The sequence below is a fragment of the Cyanistes caeruleus genome, unplaced genomic scaffold (assembly GCF_971803275.1).
Source record: "Cyanistes caeruleus unplaced genomic scaffold, bCyaCae1.hap1.1 HAP1_SCAFFOLD_11, whole genome shotgun sequence".
NCBI lineage: Eukaryota > Metazoa > Chordata > Aves > Passeriformes > Paridae > Cyanistes > Cyanistes caeruleus.
This window is the reverse complement of record NW_028255883.1, coordinates 2817011-2833300: the sequence shown is the minus strand read 5'-3', so window position 1 is coordinate 2833300 and position 16290 is coordinate 2817011. Positions and strand designations below refer to the sequence as shown.

The 16290-nt window shown below is 54.6% G+C and overlaps 1 protein-coding gene across 11 annotated transcripts; it reads right to left on the bottom strand.

Annotated features, from left to right (window-relative positions):
- Nucleotides 1-9549: 9549 nt before the first annotated feature.
- Nucleotides 9550-15932, bottom strand: LOC147647328 (serine/threonine-protein kinase pim-1-like). Of its 11 annotated transcripts, none has more exons than XM_086872246.1 (9): nt 15142-15928; nt 14963-15013; nt 14392-14758; nt 13666-13842; nt 13270-13417; nt 12864-13086; nt 12189-12316; nt 11395-11902; nt 9550-11347 (listed from the first exon to the last, which is right to left on the bottom strand). In XM_086872246.1, exons 1-5 carry the CDS (start codon nt 15691-15693, stop codon nt 13311-13313), a joined length of 1254 nt encoding a protein of 417 aa, XP_086728372.1. In that variant the 5' UTR covers nt 15694-15928; the 3' UTR covers nt 9550-11347; nt 11395-11902; nt 12189-12316; nt 12864-13086; nt 13270-13310. The 11 variants fall into 11 exon arrangements, with proteins under 11 accessions (XP_086728372.1, XP_086728374.1, XP_086728376.1 ...); XM_086872248.1 differs by having other exon boundaries at nt 9550-10283; nt 11442-11902; XM_086872250.1 differs by having other exon boundaries at nt 12189-12312; nt 15142-15926.
- Between the last annotated feature and the right edge of the window lie 358 nt (nt 15933-16290).

Sequence of the window (16290 nt, the reverse complement as noted above, 5' to 3'; positions counted from 1 at the left end):
TCTCCAGATATTGTTAGCTTGTCTGGTGGTGCTGGCTGCATCTCTGGGAGCAATGGGCAGCGTGAGCCCGTGCTGTGCTCCACTGCTGAGCTGGCAGCACGCTGGATACGGCCAGGATGGTCTCTGTTTCCCCAGAGCTGGGGCCTGCAGGCACCTTGCCACCCCTTGGCACAGGCTGTGCCAGCCAACAGAGCCCAGAAGGCTGAGAGCAGAGCCCGGGGTCAGTGCAGCTGCTTGGGCAGTGGCTCCTTCCAGGACATGGGCCAAACCCATCCCTGAGCAGCCACTGCCACCCCCGACCCTTCCTGCCCCGTGACAGCCCCCACAGCCTGAGAAGAAGAAAAAAGTTCCTTTCTTTCCTATGAAAAAGTTCCTTTGTTTATTCCCACTACCTGCAGGGTCCTGTATATAGTAATGCTCTTGAGAATGTGAGTATTTTAAATTTTTTTTGGTTTTGTTTGTTTGTTTGTTTTTTATTGTTTTTTTTTTTTATTTGAGACATATGAGACAGTGTTACTAGTTTTAGATTTGGTAGGTCTGTTTTTTGTCTTAGTATGTTTTCTTATAAATCTACATGTGAACTTCTTTGTAGTTAGGTATTTTTGTTTCCCAAGCAGTTATTTCGACAATCTCTTGTTCACTTCTTAGATAATTTTCCATATATAAACAATTTTGACTCTGTTTTCATAGGAATAAAAAGATCTCAGATAGCTGTATTTTTAATTTTGTTGACATTCTCTCTCCTTGCTCCCAGCTTTTACTATTACATGTTTTAAAACATCCCTGAGGATAGGTAGAGTTATTTGGGAATTGCTTGGTTTAACCTGGGAAATGGATTATTAATTTTGGTGCTCTAAACCTACATTGCTTTCAGCTTCTCAGCCACAGTCCTGATATGTTGCTCACTTCATGGATGCCTGTGTGAATTGAAACAGTGTTTGTGAGGCAGCTGAAGAGTTCAGACTTCAGGGATCAAAATTCCTGGGAGGAAGAGGAGGAAGAAAGCATAAAATCCTGTTTGAAAGATTGTTTTTTCGTTTCTAGTATGCCAGAAGTATGGTAGGCTGCAGCTGTCTTCCAGTATCATTGAATTAGAAAAAAACTCTCTCCAGGGCAAATTCTGCAACACTTTGCCTCACAATCCATCAGCCTTAATTACACAGAGAGGTTGGTGTTAATTACAATCCGATTAGAGCAAATCAACATTTTGTGAATGGCAAGGAGAATTTGCTTCTCAACAGATGAATATGTCCCACTGAATAATGAACAAAATCTGCCTTTACTTGGAAGAAAGTAGGCATGGAGCAATGCAGTATTTGTGTTTTATCCAGTGATGAATGGGGCAAGAAGCTGTAACAACTCACCTGTTTTACAGAACACTGTTATCACTGAAGATGAATAAATCACGCGGACACAGGTTGAGGTGTGGTGAAAGAAGAGCAGAGTTTATTTTTCCTCCCAGGATTTATAGGCTTGTGACCACAGCCAGGGGTTGGATGGTCAGGATAACACTTTCCCCCTGCACTGGCCATCAGAGATGCCCTTCACAAGACATGTAACAGAAAGAATGTACACATATCTATGTTTACAGTTACTGTCCTGGGAAAGTCCTTAGAAAACTATGTTAGCAAGCTCAGAAGCTGAGTTTTCAGGGTGACATCTCACCCTTTTTGGTTTAACAAAAAGAAATGAAAAAAGAAAAATGAACAAAGAAACTAGCAACATTATAAACAATCAAAAAGATAAATAACAGGAAAATACAATACTCCATATAATCAGAAGGCTGTAATTTCAGGGTGATATCTCATGCTTTCGTTATTACAAAAAACAAACAAACAAACAAAAAAACCAGAAAAAAACCAGAAACCCCCAAAAATAAATGAAACAAATGTCCAACATCAACACCTGCTTGTGGATGGCTCTCAATTTGGTCACAGAGGCAGAATCCATGGCCAAATTGAAAGGTGCCTGGGAAAACCTATGAAATGCTATGACAGCAGTCTGTAATTCTATTAATTGGGCTGATCCAGCCTCATGACTCTCCAAAAAAAAAAACCAAACTAAAAACAAAACAGCGACATCAATGGAAAGATTAATGTAATAAACTTGAGGAGCAGAAACTGCTCAGAGAACCTCCTCCAGCATCTACTGTGCCTCTGGGGTCAGTGTCAGAGGTGACTTTAAAATCAGAGTCCCCCTTTTAATAGACCAAACAAGGGAGACAGTTGTGTTGTGGTCAGTCCCATCTAGGGACACAACCATGTGAAAGTCCATTAATATTTGGACATCATTCATGCAGTGTCTGCACTGAATGCAAAAAAAAATAATTGCACCTCCAAATGCGGGACTGTTTGTCCCAAAATTATTTTTGACCCTCAAATAATTTCAGAGAGGTTATAGAGACGAGCAGCAGGAAACTGCTTGCAAACTCCAGAGAGGGTTAGAGCCTCATATCATCGGCAAATGCAGGCAAATTTTCACAAGCCTTATGGCAAAACCTCCATTGATATCTCTGTGTGGGCTCAGCATCAATGATAGCTGGCACCAGAAAGGCAAATTTTGGTCTGTCATCGGGATGCAAAGGAATCATAAAAACAATCCTTCAGATCCACGATGAGGACTAGCCAATTTGCAGGAAGCATGGCAGGTGAAGGCATGCTAGCCTGCAACATCCCCATGCTTTCCATCATAGCAGTAACTTTCTGGAGGTATTATAGCAACCTCCATTTCCCAGACTTGTTCTTGACACAGAAAACAGGAATGTCCCAGGGACTGGTTGAAACTCCAGATCACTGTGATCCAACTGTTCTTGCATCAAGTCACGGAGGGTGTCTAGTCTATCATGAGAGAAGAGAACAGAATCTGCTGAACAAAGAGACAGTCTCAAGTTCTTTGCATGGAATGTGTCAGCATCGGGTCCAAGGGTCACTCCGGGGGCCCGTCAGCAAACCTGACAATCGTGATATCCATGCCAGTGTCAAGAACCCGCAGAAGCTAGTCTCTGACAGCATCTCACCAAGGATGGACAGGGTGTAGACCCATTCAGGATGACCCCTGGCTGTCAGAACAGCAGTCCAGTGACCCAGGGAGGTCCAGGGAACCCGAAGCCACCATCTCCCCACAGCTGGTTCTCAGCTCTGCGAACATAAAACTCAAAAGGCACAAGGTGAGCAAATCCAGGTCCCGCAGGGATAGGAACAGGAGGGGTGAGTGTGGAACTCATGGCAGAAATGCCCCCCAGGAAATCCGAATCAACGTATCCTAGGTGAGCAATGATGCCTTGAGCAGTGGCATTCAAGCACGCCACAAGAAGAGCACTCATTCCCTCATCCACCAGACCAAAGCATTTGGAAGCACATGGAATGCCTGATACGCTCAGCTGCACAGTCATTTGACAGGAGGACAAAGTCCACAGGACAGCCGAAGAGGCTCCAGCAGCCTGGGACCCCTGGCTCGTCAAGGCCACCGGCTTCGCCCCCGCGGCAGCACCACCTGAGCCAGTGGTAAACAGCTCAGGACCTTGGTCTGCCACAGCCACAGGAGGCGACAGGGGAGGGCCGGCTCCAGCCGCAGGCTCGGGTGATGCCTGGGAACCTGAGGCGGGGGGGGTTAGAGGCAGCTCAGCACAGCCTGCTCCCGGCGTGCTGGGGGCAGCACTCGGAACCGCCCCTAACAGCGTTTCTTCAGGGGCGAAAGGTCAAAGAAGCGGTGCCGGCCGCTCCTGCACTGGAACAGTGTGCGCGGCTGCCGGCGCGGAGCCCGGGCCCTGCCCGTCCCCCACCACGGGGCAGGGCACGGCCCAGCCGCAGCAGGGACACGGGACAGACCCTGAGGCATCCCCCAGGCCCCCCGTTCAAGCACCCCCCCATCGGTCTGTGCCAGGAAAGCATACGGAGGAGGTGAGCCCGCCCCGGGCTTCCACCGCCGGGGCACGGGCCGAGGTGGGTGTTGCTATCCTTCTCCCCGACGGGACCCCTCTGTCCCACCCTCTGTGGTGAGAGCTTGCTCGTCTCAGGGCACAGGCGGCGGAGGGGATCCTGGAGTGGATACAACATGGACTCAAAGTATCTAGACACAGGAGGCTCAAACTTGCTGGAATTATCCCGGGTTTATTGTCTGTCGTCCATCCGGGACAAGAGAGAGAGCGAAATGCTCTGGGTCTTATCTCTTATACCAGGGGGCAGGGGTGATTAGGGGATGCAGGGAGGTCACAGCCAATGGGAAGGGGGGGGAAAGAAGGTTCTCAGGTAGGAACTAACATTACACAAACCAGAGGTGAGTTTTACCCTTGGGAGGTACCAAGATTTTTAGATGCACTACAACAGGTGGGGCTACACCCCCCGGGTCCGCGGCGCCCCTGACAGCCTGACGGCAGGGATCCAACCCCGCCCCGGGCCTACACCGCCGGGGCGCCGGCTGAGGTGGGGTCACGGCCACCGGTCCCGCGGCGGCTCCGTTCAACCCGCCGGGGGCCCCGGCGATCCCGGGGGAGCCGACCTCGGGACCCGACCTCAGAATGCCGCCGCACCTTTGCCAGATCCCCAGCAACTGGAGCACCCGGGGCTGATAACCGACCAGCAGAGCCTCGATCAGGGAATCGCCTAAAGCCTCCCAAGCCTACTGCAAAAAAATTGCTTCAACCACAGGGAAAAACCCCTCAAGTCTGCCATACTCACACAATTGCTGAACGTCAGCATACGACACATCAGTCCCTCTCTGATCATGCACTGCACGCCATATCTCCAGAACCAGGCCCTCCGTAAGAGAAAGCCCAAAACCATCCATAGCCACAGGCTAGACAGTACCCTGTAACACACGTGCAAGACACGGCGAGGCCACCAGATGTTACCGCTGAGGATCAATAGATCACGCGGACACAGGTCAAGGTGTGGTGAAGAAAGAGCAGAGTTTATTTTTCCTCCCAGGATTTATAGGCTTGTGACCACGGCCAGGGATTGGATGGTCAGGATAACACTTTCCCCCTGCACTGGCCATGAGAGATGCCCATCACAAGACGTGTAACAGAAAGAATGTACACATATCTATGTTTACAGTTACTGTCCTGGGAAAGTCCTTAGAAAACTATGTTAGCAAGCTCAGAAGCTGAGTTTTCAGGGCGACACCCCCTCTCTGGGCTGCTGGGGCTCCTGGCAAGCCAGGAGGCTCCCCTTCTCTGGCCTCACCACTCTGGCATCCCAGGAGTTTTGGACGGGCAGCACTGTCTGGGCTCCCTGTTTCAGGCTCCTGGGGTATCCCTGGGCCCCCTTGTTCATGCTCCCAACATCTGCAGGCTTTGGGAGCACCCCCAGCACTGGCACTGCCAGTTTCTGCTGCCCCCATTGCCGCTTTCCCTGCCAGCCCTGCTGGTCCCGGGCCATCCCCACGCGGCTCCGGGCTGACAGTGCAGCCCCTGAGGCGGGCAGAGCAAGCCCCAGCACGGGGGGAGCCTGCATGCTCCGCTCCCTCGGCAGCCGCGCCCAGCCCCGGGCACAGAGCTCCGGCAGCCCCCATTGCCGCCCCCTCCCCAGAGACCCCCGGGGACCCCCGCAGCCGGGGCTGCCTCTGAGCCAGGCGGCCCCCGAGCCCGGCTGCGTGGCCAGGGGGGCACGGCGAGCCCGGGGCCTCTGTGCCAGCGCTTGTCCCGCTCTCCCTCAGCCTCTGCCCGGCCCGGTCCCCCAAGCCCCACCAGGCCCCACACGGCCACGGCCGGCCCGGACCGCTCCCCTCGGAGCCCTCTGCGGACACGGCACCGGCCCGGCCACACGGACCCGCCTGTGCCGGGAGCCCACGGGCCGCCCAGCGCTGCCCGGGCCTCGGCCCCGAGCACAGAGCTCTGCCCGGGGGGCTCCCGGCCCGAGGCGGCGGCTCTGGGCCTGCCCGGCCGCTCCCGGCTCCCACAGCCCACCCGGGGCCGCCCCGCCCAGGCCGGGGCTGCGCCAGCGCTCCCCGCACCTGCGGGGCTGCAAACCGCTGGGCACAGCTCACAAAAACACATTCCCCCAGCCCCACAAAAACACCAAAATCACAACCGGACATCTCCCCCCACAAAAAAAACATCCAAACCCTAAAACCACAAACGCACCGCTTCCACCCTCTCCTCATTTGCCTTCCCAGGGACCCCGAGCCTGCGGCAATGGCCCCGGAGCGGGACAAAAAGCTGCTCCGGCCGAGCTCTCCTCAGGGGGCCCTACAACACCCGCCTATGGAACTTTGCCGTGCAAAGGAACCATTTTGGTGCTCCCTGCGGAGGCCAGAACTGAAGCTTTGTTCCTTTTGCCTCGGGCCAGAGACCCTCGGGCTGTTTTCTGCACACACTTCCAGCCCCCAGCGCTTGCAGCAGGCGCTCCCTGCAAATGTCCCACTGCCAGGGCCCTGGCCTTGCTGTCACCCGCTGGGGCTGGCCATGAACAGAACTCCTGCACTTGCATTTCCAGCTGCTGTGCAACCAGAGCTGAGGGATCTGCAGGTGCCTGAATGCAAAACCTGGCAGAGGAGCCTCTCTCGAGGGGGAAATCTCCCCCTCCTGAGCCAGCCCGGGGCAATGCTGCCATTCTCTGCTGCTGCTCCTGCTGCTGCTGCTGCTGCTGCTGCTGCTGGGGCACTCGGGGCTCTGGCTGAGCAGGAAAGGTGACCCTGAGGCAGGAGCTTTCCTTGGCTGCAGCAAAGGCTCGATGCACCAGGACCTTCCCGGCGCTGTGCTTGTTTGTTTTTTCCAATTAACTGTCCCTGTCAGCTCTGGGCAGAGCTCTGTAACTGGGTGTGACACTTGCCTGTGGCACTGTCGGGGTGGCCAAGGGGACCTTCCCTGAGCTGTGTGCAGAGGAATCCACAGCAGCCCAGGCCGGGGGTGCTCAGTGGCCGCTCAGTTCCGCTGACTGGACGTGGCTCTGGCCGCTTCCCTTGGAGCGTCTCCAGGGAGGGAACGCTGGGGCTGCTGTCCCAGCTGTGGTGTCACTGCCAGGGGAACGCTGGGGCTGCTGTCCCAGCTGTGGTGTCACTGCCAGGGGAACGCTGGGGCTGCTGGCCCGGCTGTGGTGTCACTGCCAGGGGAACGCTGGGGCTGGCCCGGCTGTGGTGTCACTGCCAGGGGAACGCTGGGGCTGTCCCGCTCCTGCCCCACCCCATCAGCTCTGCCAGCGCCTCCAGGGGACACAAAGGCTGAGCCAAAGGGTGAGAGCTGCACAAGGGGCTGAGCTGGGATCTGGGACCCATTGGGATCATGGAGTGCAGCCCCCGGCCCTGCACAGACACCCCAACAATCGCAGCCTGTGCATCCCTGGCAGCGCTGGCCAAAGGCTCCTGGAGCTGCGGCAGCCTCGGGACTGTGCCCATTCCCTGGGGAGCCTGGCCAGTGCCCCAGCCCCCTGTGGGGGAAGAAGCTTTTGCTGATCTGCAGCCCAGCCCTGCCCTGGCCCAGCTCCAGCCGTTCCCTCGGCTCCTGTCCCTGCTCAGCTGGGCAGAGATCAGAGCTTGCCCAGAGAAGCTGGGGCTGCCCCTGGATCCCTGGAAGTGTCCAAGGCCAGGTTGGAAGGGGCTTGGAGCAGCCTGGGATAGTGGAAGATGTCCCTGCCATGGCAGGGGGTGGAACGAGATGAACATGAAGGTCTCTTCCAAGCCAAGGCATTCTGTGATTCTGGGATTCTGGGAGAGATGCTGAAGCTCTGGCTCAGCTTTGTAATACATGGAATTGAATCGTGCTAACTAAATTGGAACTATTTGGAAAGTTATTTAGAAGCAATCAAAAGGATCAGTGCTACAATGCAGTTTTGCAGATGTTACATGTTAAAATTGAGGTGCAGGATGTAGTTTAGAAGAGAAGTGATGTCCCAAGCTGAAAACGGCCTTGAGATGAATAAAATTAGAATGACTTTAGGCATAGGGCCTGAAAATCAGTAAATATCAGACTAATTAGTAGACTTACATAACACAACGCTTAGTATGCATGCGCAAACCTGTAAGGTTATCCAGAGGACAATGAGGATGAGGAGAAGCCTTCGCCCAAAGACCCCCAAAAGAAGACTGAAGACCCCTTAGCAACAAGTGAGGCATGTGCTGTGAAGAAAGGTGGCGTTAAGTCAGAAAAATCAGAAATAGGAGGAGACTTACAGGAAACATTAATGAATGTGTATAAGCATACAGTATATAAGTTTAGCTTAAAGTGCTTTGTTTTCGATGTGAGGCAGGGTGTGAAGCCCCCTCCGTACCCCGGTCAGTTTTGCTTATGCTTTCATCATAGAGAATTACTTGTTAATTACATATATAAATTGCATTTTTTTATTAAATTGTATTCTTTTACTAAATTGTATTCTTTTATACCAATTATTATTCAGCTTACTAAATTGTATTCATTTTTAATTAAACTGTTATTAACTCAAGAGACCAAGTTGTCCAAATTCCAATTTCATTTAGAACAGTTTTATCTCACCCAATGTCTGGACCCAGCAGCAGCCATGGGTGGGCTCCTCCCTCTCGCTGTGGCTGTAACTCACCCAGGAGCAGCAAGTGAATCCTGTCCCTCATGGGCCAGCGAGTGCCAGAAAGGAACATTGCTCCTTGGGGAAACACAATGTCCTTGGGCTTCAGCAGAGCATTGAAATGGGCCCCCTCGAGCACCTCAGCTCCAGTGAAATCTCCTTTACTGGGCTGGGCCCAGGAGATCTCCCAGAGCAGCTGCAGAGGAGTCGCTGTCAGGAGGAGGGACATTTCTCAAAGTTTGATGTAGATCAAAACAAGCTCTGTTGGTAGCTCATTTCTGTTAGTGTTCTAAATGAAATTAGAATTTTGACAACTAGGTCTATTGAGTTAATAGTAATTTAATAATAAAGAAAAAATGGATAGAATTTAGTGCATTGAATCCAGTTTTGGTATAAAAGAAATACAATTTAGTGAAAGAGTACAATTTAGTAAATATATTCAGGTATGTATATATATATATATATATACACACACATATATATATATATATATATATATATATATATATATATATAGTTTGTCAGTAATTAAGTATGATTAAAGCATAAGTAAAACTGACCGGAGTATGGGGAGGGCTTCTCACCCTACCTCATGTACAAAAAAAGCAATTAAAACTAAACTTATATACTGTACGCTTCTACATATTCATTCATGTTTCCTGCAAGTTTCCCCCTACTTCCAATTTTTAAATTACTATTCTTCTATGGTCCATGCTTCACTTGTTGCTAGGGGGTCTTCAGTCTTCTTTTGGTGGTCTTTTGCTTGAAGGCTTACACACATCCTCATTGTCCTCTGGATAACCTCACAGGTTGCACATGCGTACTAAGCCTAGTGTTATGTAAGTGAGCATTGCGCTCCACTAATTAGTCTTATATTTTGTAATTTTCAGGCCTCATACCTAAAGTCATACCAACTTTATCCATCTCAAGGTTGATTTTGTCTTAGGACATTTCTTATCTCAAAACTACATCCTGTACCTTAACTTTAACATGTAACATCTGTAGGGGGGTACATCTGCCTTGTAACACTAATTCCCTTGATTGCTCCTAATAATAACTTTCCAAACAGTTACAATTTAGTTAGCACGAATCATTGCCATTTATTACAGAAGGGTGTGAAAACAGGAGCATTGTTTGGTGTGGCCTCCTCTCTGCCTTTCACACCTTTCAGCGCTTTGACTCAGCCAAGAGCTTTCTCCAAGAGTGCAGTGAAGCAGCTGCTCCTGCTCCCAGCTGTGGCTCTTCCCAGTCTCTGACCCTGCCTGGTTTTGTCCCCCTTGCTGTGCCCTCTGTTCCCCCAGGGGGCTGCCCCAGACTGAGGGATCAGATCCAGGCACTGCTGCAGCTCCCTCGGGACCAGCCCCAGTTTGGTTGTTGCTGGCAGTGCCAGCAGAAGCCGTGGCTGGAGCAGCAGGTGCTGACAGTGGCCCAAGGCCTGGGGCTGGAGGGGTCCCTGGGCTGGGGCTGGGAGGGAGCTGCCCCTTGTTCTTCCTCTGCCTCACACAGAGCTGGGCCAGGCACAAGTGGGGCAGCAGAGCCAACAGGGAGCCTGCGAGTCTCTTCCAGCCGTGCCTGCTCAGAGTTTGGCCTTGGAGCTCCAGGTGGACAAAGGCAGCTGCTCTGCTCCCTCTGCGTGTGCCGGTGTTCAGCACTGCTGCTCCATCAGTCTGTGCCCAGCAACGGGGAAAAGCCTCAGCCCTGCAGGGCGGGGAGCTGCCGGGCTCTGCCTGAGCAGCTCAGCCAGCGCGAAGGGAGCTGCTCCACACGGGAAGCCAGAGCAAAGGGCATGCCTTTTCCAGGACATGTTTTCTGTAGAAAAACAAACAAACAAACAAACACGAAAAAAACATGAAAGATAAAAATTACTCGCAAACGTGTAGTGAAAAATCTTCTATAACTCTGGAGTAAGAAAGAGGTAACTGATCCTTTGAAAAAGAGAACTCAGCTTTGATTTTAGTTCCTTAGTTTGTACATGTGCTAGTGGAAAGGATCCATTAGCTGCCTTCCTTTACAGATTTGATGGATGTTTTCCAATGTTAAGATATTTTACACTGCAGTTAAAGGAATAGGAAATACATGTTCTTCATGACTGTGTCTTGAGTGTCAAAATTTTGCAGTTTCAAACTTGGACCTAAAGCGTTGCAAATGGAAATGATAAATCCCAATGGACTGAGTGAATGCAGCTTTTCCTATGGGATGTGCAGCACTCCAAGGACTTCCTCAGTGGGGCTGTGGGTGCTTGGAGCTTTGTCCTGTGCCACTCCAGGATGTCATGAAATGGGACTTCACCTGCCACCAGCCCAGGTCACGCTCTGCCACCAGCCCAGCTCCTTGGACCTTGTGTCCCCAAAGAAGACACAAGGTGTTTCTGCTGCTCCACCTTTGCACAGATCCACAGAGAGCTGGGATTATCCCAAGTCTTGTGTCTCCATTGTGCCATATTCCTAAAGAACCAGCAGCCCATCCCGACGAATATGGTGAGTTATGTGGATGGTTGTCAGCTCCCTTTCCTGCCTAGAAATCCTGAAACTGCTTCTAAATGCTGTTCCCTTCAGTTCCTGGACACCTACCCACACAGAGCTGGGGAAAAAAATCCCCTGGCCATGGCTTACAAGGTGAGTTATGCCAAAGTTAGAGCTCTGTGGGAAATCTCTATCCATCCCTATCCTTTTAATATATCTATACATGGGGGTGTGCATGGATGTGTCTTGTATGGAAAGGAAGGAGTGTGCAAACAACGTGACTGACACTTTCACCCTCTGTGTTCATTCCATACTCATGGGTACAAAGATATTATGGAAACCTTTGCAAGGACAGACCGTCTGTCCATGGATAGAAAGACATCCAAGAGCCCCTGGCACAGACAGACCCTTCTGTCCATGGATTCAGAGACATCCCAGAGCCCCTGGCACAGACAGACCCTTCTGTCCATGAATTCAGAGACATCCAAGAGCCCCTGGCACTCACAGACATTGCTGCTCTTCAGCCAGTGACAGGATGAGTCCCTGAGCCTGGGGCTTGGCCTTCCTCGTGGTGAGGGGCATCAAGGAAGGCTGCAGTGTGATGGAGATTGTGATGGGCTGGGAAATCACTGGGGGAAAGGAGGGAGCAGTTGTGAAGTAAAAGGCAGGTGGGGGAGAGAACTGTTCAGAGAAGGGCTGAGCTACAGCTTGAGAAAGCTGAAAAATGACATTTGGGGTCATTCCAGATTGATGTAATTTCAGAAGTTATGGAACAAGTTTAATTTTGGGGGGGGTGTCATGTTTTCCTTTGGAGGTGGACACTCTGCAGACTTGAGCTGCATTGCCAAAATGCTCAAGTCTCTGCTGCAGGTCACACCGTTTCTTCTTTGGCTGATCCCGGCCCGGTGCTGAGCCCAGCAGAGCCCTGGCAGAGCCCAGAGCAGCCTCAGCATCCGCAGAGCCCGGCTGCAAGGAGAGAAACCAGAAACCGCCCGTCAGCTCAAGGCTCCTGTCCCCTTGTCCCAGCCAGCCACGGTGCCCAGGCCATGCTGGCTGTGCTCAGCGCTGAGCCCAAAGCTGCCCATCACTGCTGCCTTTGGGAGCAGAGCAGGAGGGCAGGACACGTGCCCAGTCTGCAGCCAGCCACGGCAGATCCAGCCCCTCAGCAGCTGCCCAGAGCGGGATGCTCCTGTGCCCGCTGCCATCTCCCAAAAGCTCTTGTCCCACCCATGCCAAGGAGATGAGGACCCACCTCACACCATCTGCTGCCAGAAGAAAAGCTGGTCCCAAACGATGTCCTCAGCCTTCTCCAAGGGCACGGCCCATCCACACCACACCAAGCACTTCCCGATCCAGACTGGACCCCACCTAGAATTCTTCCTTTAGGAAAACAAACAACAAATTAATGAAAATAGGTTACAGACAAAAAGGGGAAAGAAGAAAAAAGGTAAAAAATCTTATGTCTGTCAGGAGTTTGAGGAAGGCCCAACCCCTCCATTCTAGGGAAAAACCCACCCACGGGTGAGGGAAGCCCATGCTTTCTCCCTTCCCCCCTGCACTGTCCCCCAAAATCACGGTGATCCCAAAGCAAAGCAGGGGAGTGGAGCAGCCCAAGCCCTTCCTTGCCTGCACAGCAAAGCAGCCGTGCTCAGGTTCTGGAGTCCCACCTGTGCTCCTGCCATGGGGGTTTGTTTGTGTTGGGCTGGCTGCCCCAGCCCCAGCCTGGGGCACGGTGGGTGCTGGGGGCTGTTGGCAGGACCAGGAGCCCACTCCCATTTCGTAACCACCCCAGCCCACACCCCCAGCCCTGCCAAAAATCAGCTGGGCAGCCACTGAAGAATCAGTTGCATCCACTCCAGCAAAGGGGAAACCTTTGGTTCCCGGCCAATGCACAAATCTGGGAGCATCCCCCTGGGTCTGGACTTACCTGAAAATTCTCTGTGGAGCCTGGCTTTCAAGAAGGTGCCAGAATCAAAGTCCATCATCGCCAGCTGCCGCTGGCCAGGTCGAGGAAGAGGTTGTCATCCTTGCTGTTGTCCTCCATGTCCCCAGCAGCAGGAGCAGCCCCACCCGGTGCAGCTTCTCCAGGGGCTCCTTCTTCCCTGGGGTGACACCAGGCTGTCAGGGTTCTGCCCAGGGCCCGGCTGTCACTGAACCAGGACAAGCAAAACCAGCTCAGATGGTGGCCACCAGTGCTGGGCAGAGCAGCTCAGCTCCAGCACAAGGGCTGCGTGTTCTCACTCGATGAGCCCTGTGCAGTGACACAGGCAGGACAAAGAAGTCTGGGTTTCTTTGCTTCTGATTGCCAGGGTATGTGTGGAGCTGTAACTTACCAGGTCCCTGCATCACTGTGCCTGTGGCTCTCTCCCTTCTTCTATGGCTGATGAATATCCTGCATCCAGGGATCACAGAACAGGTCTTCTAATGAGGGCCTGTCCAAGTAGTGCAGGGATAAACACCGCCTGATCAGAACTTGGCAATCTGGGGAGAGAAACCACAAACCACTGGTCAGTTGGAGAAGGCTCCTGTCTGCTTTGCCCCGCTATACCCGTGCCCAGGCCACACTGGATGTGCCCAGAGCTGGGCCTGAACTTTCCCATCAATTCTCTGTTTTGGAGGAGAGCAGGACATGTGCCACCTCCTCAGCAGCTGCCAGAGCGGGATGCTCACGAGCCCGCTGCTATCTCCCAACAATGGTGTTCCCCCCGTGCCCAGAGATGAGGATCCACCTTGGGAGAGCCGTTGTGGCAGCGGGAGCTGGGCCCAGCTGATGTTCCAGCCCCTCCTGAAAGGGTGCTTCCCGCAGACCATCTCATGCAGCAGGATGCCCAGGGTCCAGACGGTTGCTGCCTCGCCATAGTACCATCTGAAGTTGGTCCATTCCGGGGGTCTGTATGATCGTGTTCCTATGGAATACGGATGGAGCTCATCAGGGGGATGCTGCTGCTCCCAGAGCCTGAGCCCAGCATCCCTGGGCATGTGGGGCTGCCCCAGTGGCACACGGGGTGACCTGCTGCCCTCTCGCCAGCACCTGGGACTTGTGTACAAACCCAGGGTTGGAAAAGAAGGCACTGGTGCTGGAAGAGGGCAGCAGAAACCCTGGCAAGGCCCGACCATGACACACAAAGGAAAAACCCGCTCACAGTGCTGGGGAAAAACCATACCCACATCCTCCCTGCTGGCATTGCCCAAAAAATAGTATGAACCAAGGCAAAGCAGGGAAGCACAGCAGTCCAAGCCCATTCTCACCTGCACACCAAACCAGCTGGTGTGCAGGTCCTGGCTCTCCCTCTCTGCTACCCCCACCCACAGGGGATTTTGTCAGGCTGGCTGCCCCAGCCCCAGTCCTGGGGGAATCCCTGCTGCCACACCCTGGTTGGGCACTGAGATGTTGGGCCAGGAGATGTTGGGCCAGGAGATGCCGGGACCGGGAGCCTACCCCTGGGTGGGCTCACCTGCAAACTGAGTGTAGGCTGTGTCCTGCAGGTAGGTGCCACAGCCGAAGTCAATTAATTTTGCCTGCCCGGTGTCCAGGTCAACCAGGATGTTCTCCGGTTTTATGTCTCGGTGCAGGACCCCGCAGCTGGTGCAGTGCTGCACGGCCTCCAGCACCTGCCGGAAAAGCTCCCGCGCCTCTTCCTCTGACAGGAACCTCCGTGCCCGAATGAAATGCCGCAGGTCCTGACACCGCTCTGGGCGCTCCAGTACCATCACGATGGTGTTGGGGAGCTCAAACCAATCCAGCAGCTGCACCACACCGGAGAAGCCTGTGGACACCTTGTCCAGCAGCACTATCTCCAGTGGTGCGCTGGTGCCGTCGGGCTGCGGGAGGAGCACGGTGCCGTCAGTGGGGCTGAGCCCGTGCCAGGGCTCGGGGAGCCCTCAGCCAGCCCGGGATGCTCTGTGCCCTCCGCTGGCCCCACGCCCGCTCTCCCTCCAGGTGTCCTGGTGGCTCCCACCCTGCCGGGCCCCGGCTCATCCCCGCCCGGCACGCCCCGGCTTCTGCCGCTGGCCCCGCTCACTCACCAGCTCGCCCCAGTGCCGGACGCGGTTCCGTGGCACCTTTTTGATGGCCACCTGCAAGCCAAAGGGAGCAGCGGATTCAGCTCGCCGCCTACCGTGTCCAGCCCCATCCTCCTCCGCCGACCCCTTCTCCTCCTCCGCCCTCTCCTCCTCCTCCGCCCGCCGCTGGCCCCTCTGCTCACCGGGGCGCCATCCGAGAGCCGAGTGGCCGAGAAAACCCTGCCGAAGCCGCCGCGCCCCAGCAGCGAGCCGATCCTGTAGCGCTGCTGCAGGGCCTCCTGCGCCTTCCCTGGGGAAGAGACGCGGCCGTCAGCGCTCGGCCCGGGGCCAGGAACGGCCCCCGAGCGCTCCCCGACCTCCCCGGGCCGAGCATCCGCAGGCGTCCGCTCCTTGGAACGCGACAGCGGCGGCTCGGGGCCAGCGGCCGCGCTGCCGAGCGGCGGAGCTCGGGCCGGGGAAGCCGCAGCGGAGGCGGCGGCAACGGCTGCACCGCCTGTGTCCTCCGCGGGCCCCGGGAGGAGCCGGGGCAAGGGCCGGGACCAGGGCCAGGGCCGGGGCAGGGCTCGGAGCAGGCGGAGCCAAAGGGCGGCGATACCGCCCCAGCCCCAGGCACTGAGGCCCGCCCAGAAGCGCCAGCGCCAGCTCGGCCAGAGCCGGGCGGAGGCGAGAGCGAGGCGGGACGCCCGGGGCCGGCGCCGGGGCCGGGGCCGGGACCAGGGGCGGGCCGGGGGCATGTCCCGGGCGGGCAAGGGGAGAGGGAAACTGGGAGAGGAGGGGAACACAGAGAAAGGGAGATCGGGAATGGGTGAGGGACTGCGGGAGAGAGGGTGGAACAGTGGGAGAGGGAGAGGAGAAGATAAAGAGGGGCGAAAATGTCGCTTCTTTCGCTCTTTTTTCTCTTTGCGCTGCCGCCGCCGCCGCTGCTGCTGCTGCTGCCGCTGCTGCCGCTGCAACTGAAGCACCGGGGCCGTTTGTCCCCGGGGCCGTTTGTCCGTTGCCCGCTCGGCCCCGCGCCGAGCCCCGCGCTCCCCGGGCAGCCCCTGAGCCTGGCCAAACACGGGAACTTTGCCGTGTTGAGCCAAGAGCCAGAGTCTTGATTCCTGCACAGGGGCACAGCAATGCCCTTGGCTGCTGCTGTGCCTTGTCCCTGCTGAGCATCAGACACTGTCCGAGCACATTCCCTGAATGCAGAATTTGTACCTGACCCAAGCACTGCACTTGTGTCTCCAGCATTGCTTTCCAAGAAAACCAGGGGAAGGCAAACTGGGTGTAGCTCATGGTATTTTACAATGTCTAAAACTTGCCAAGTCTCAGATCTTAGAGGTGAGATC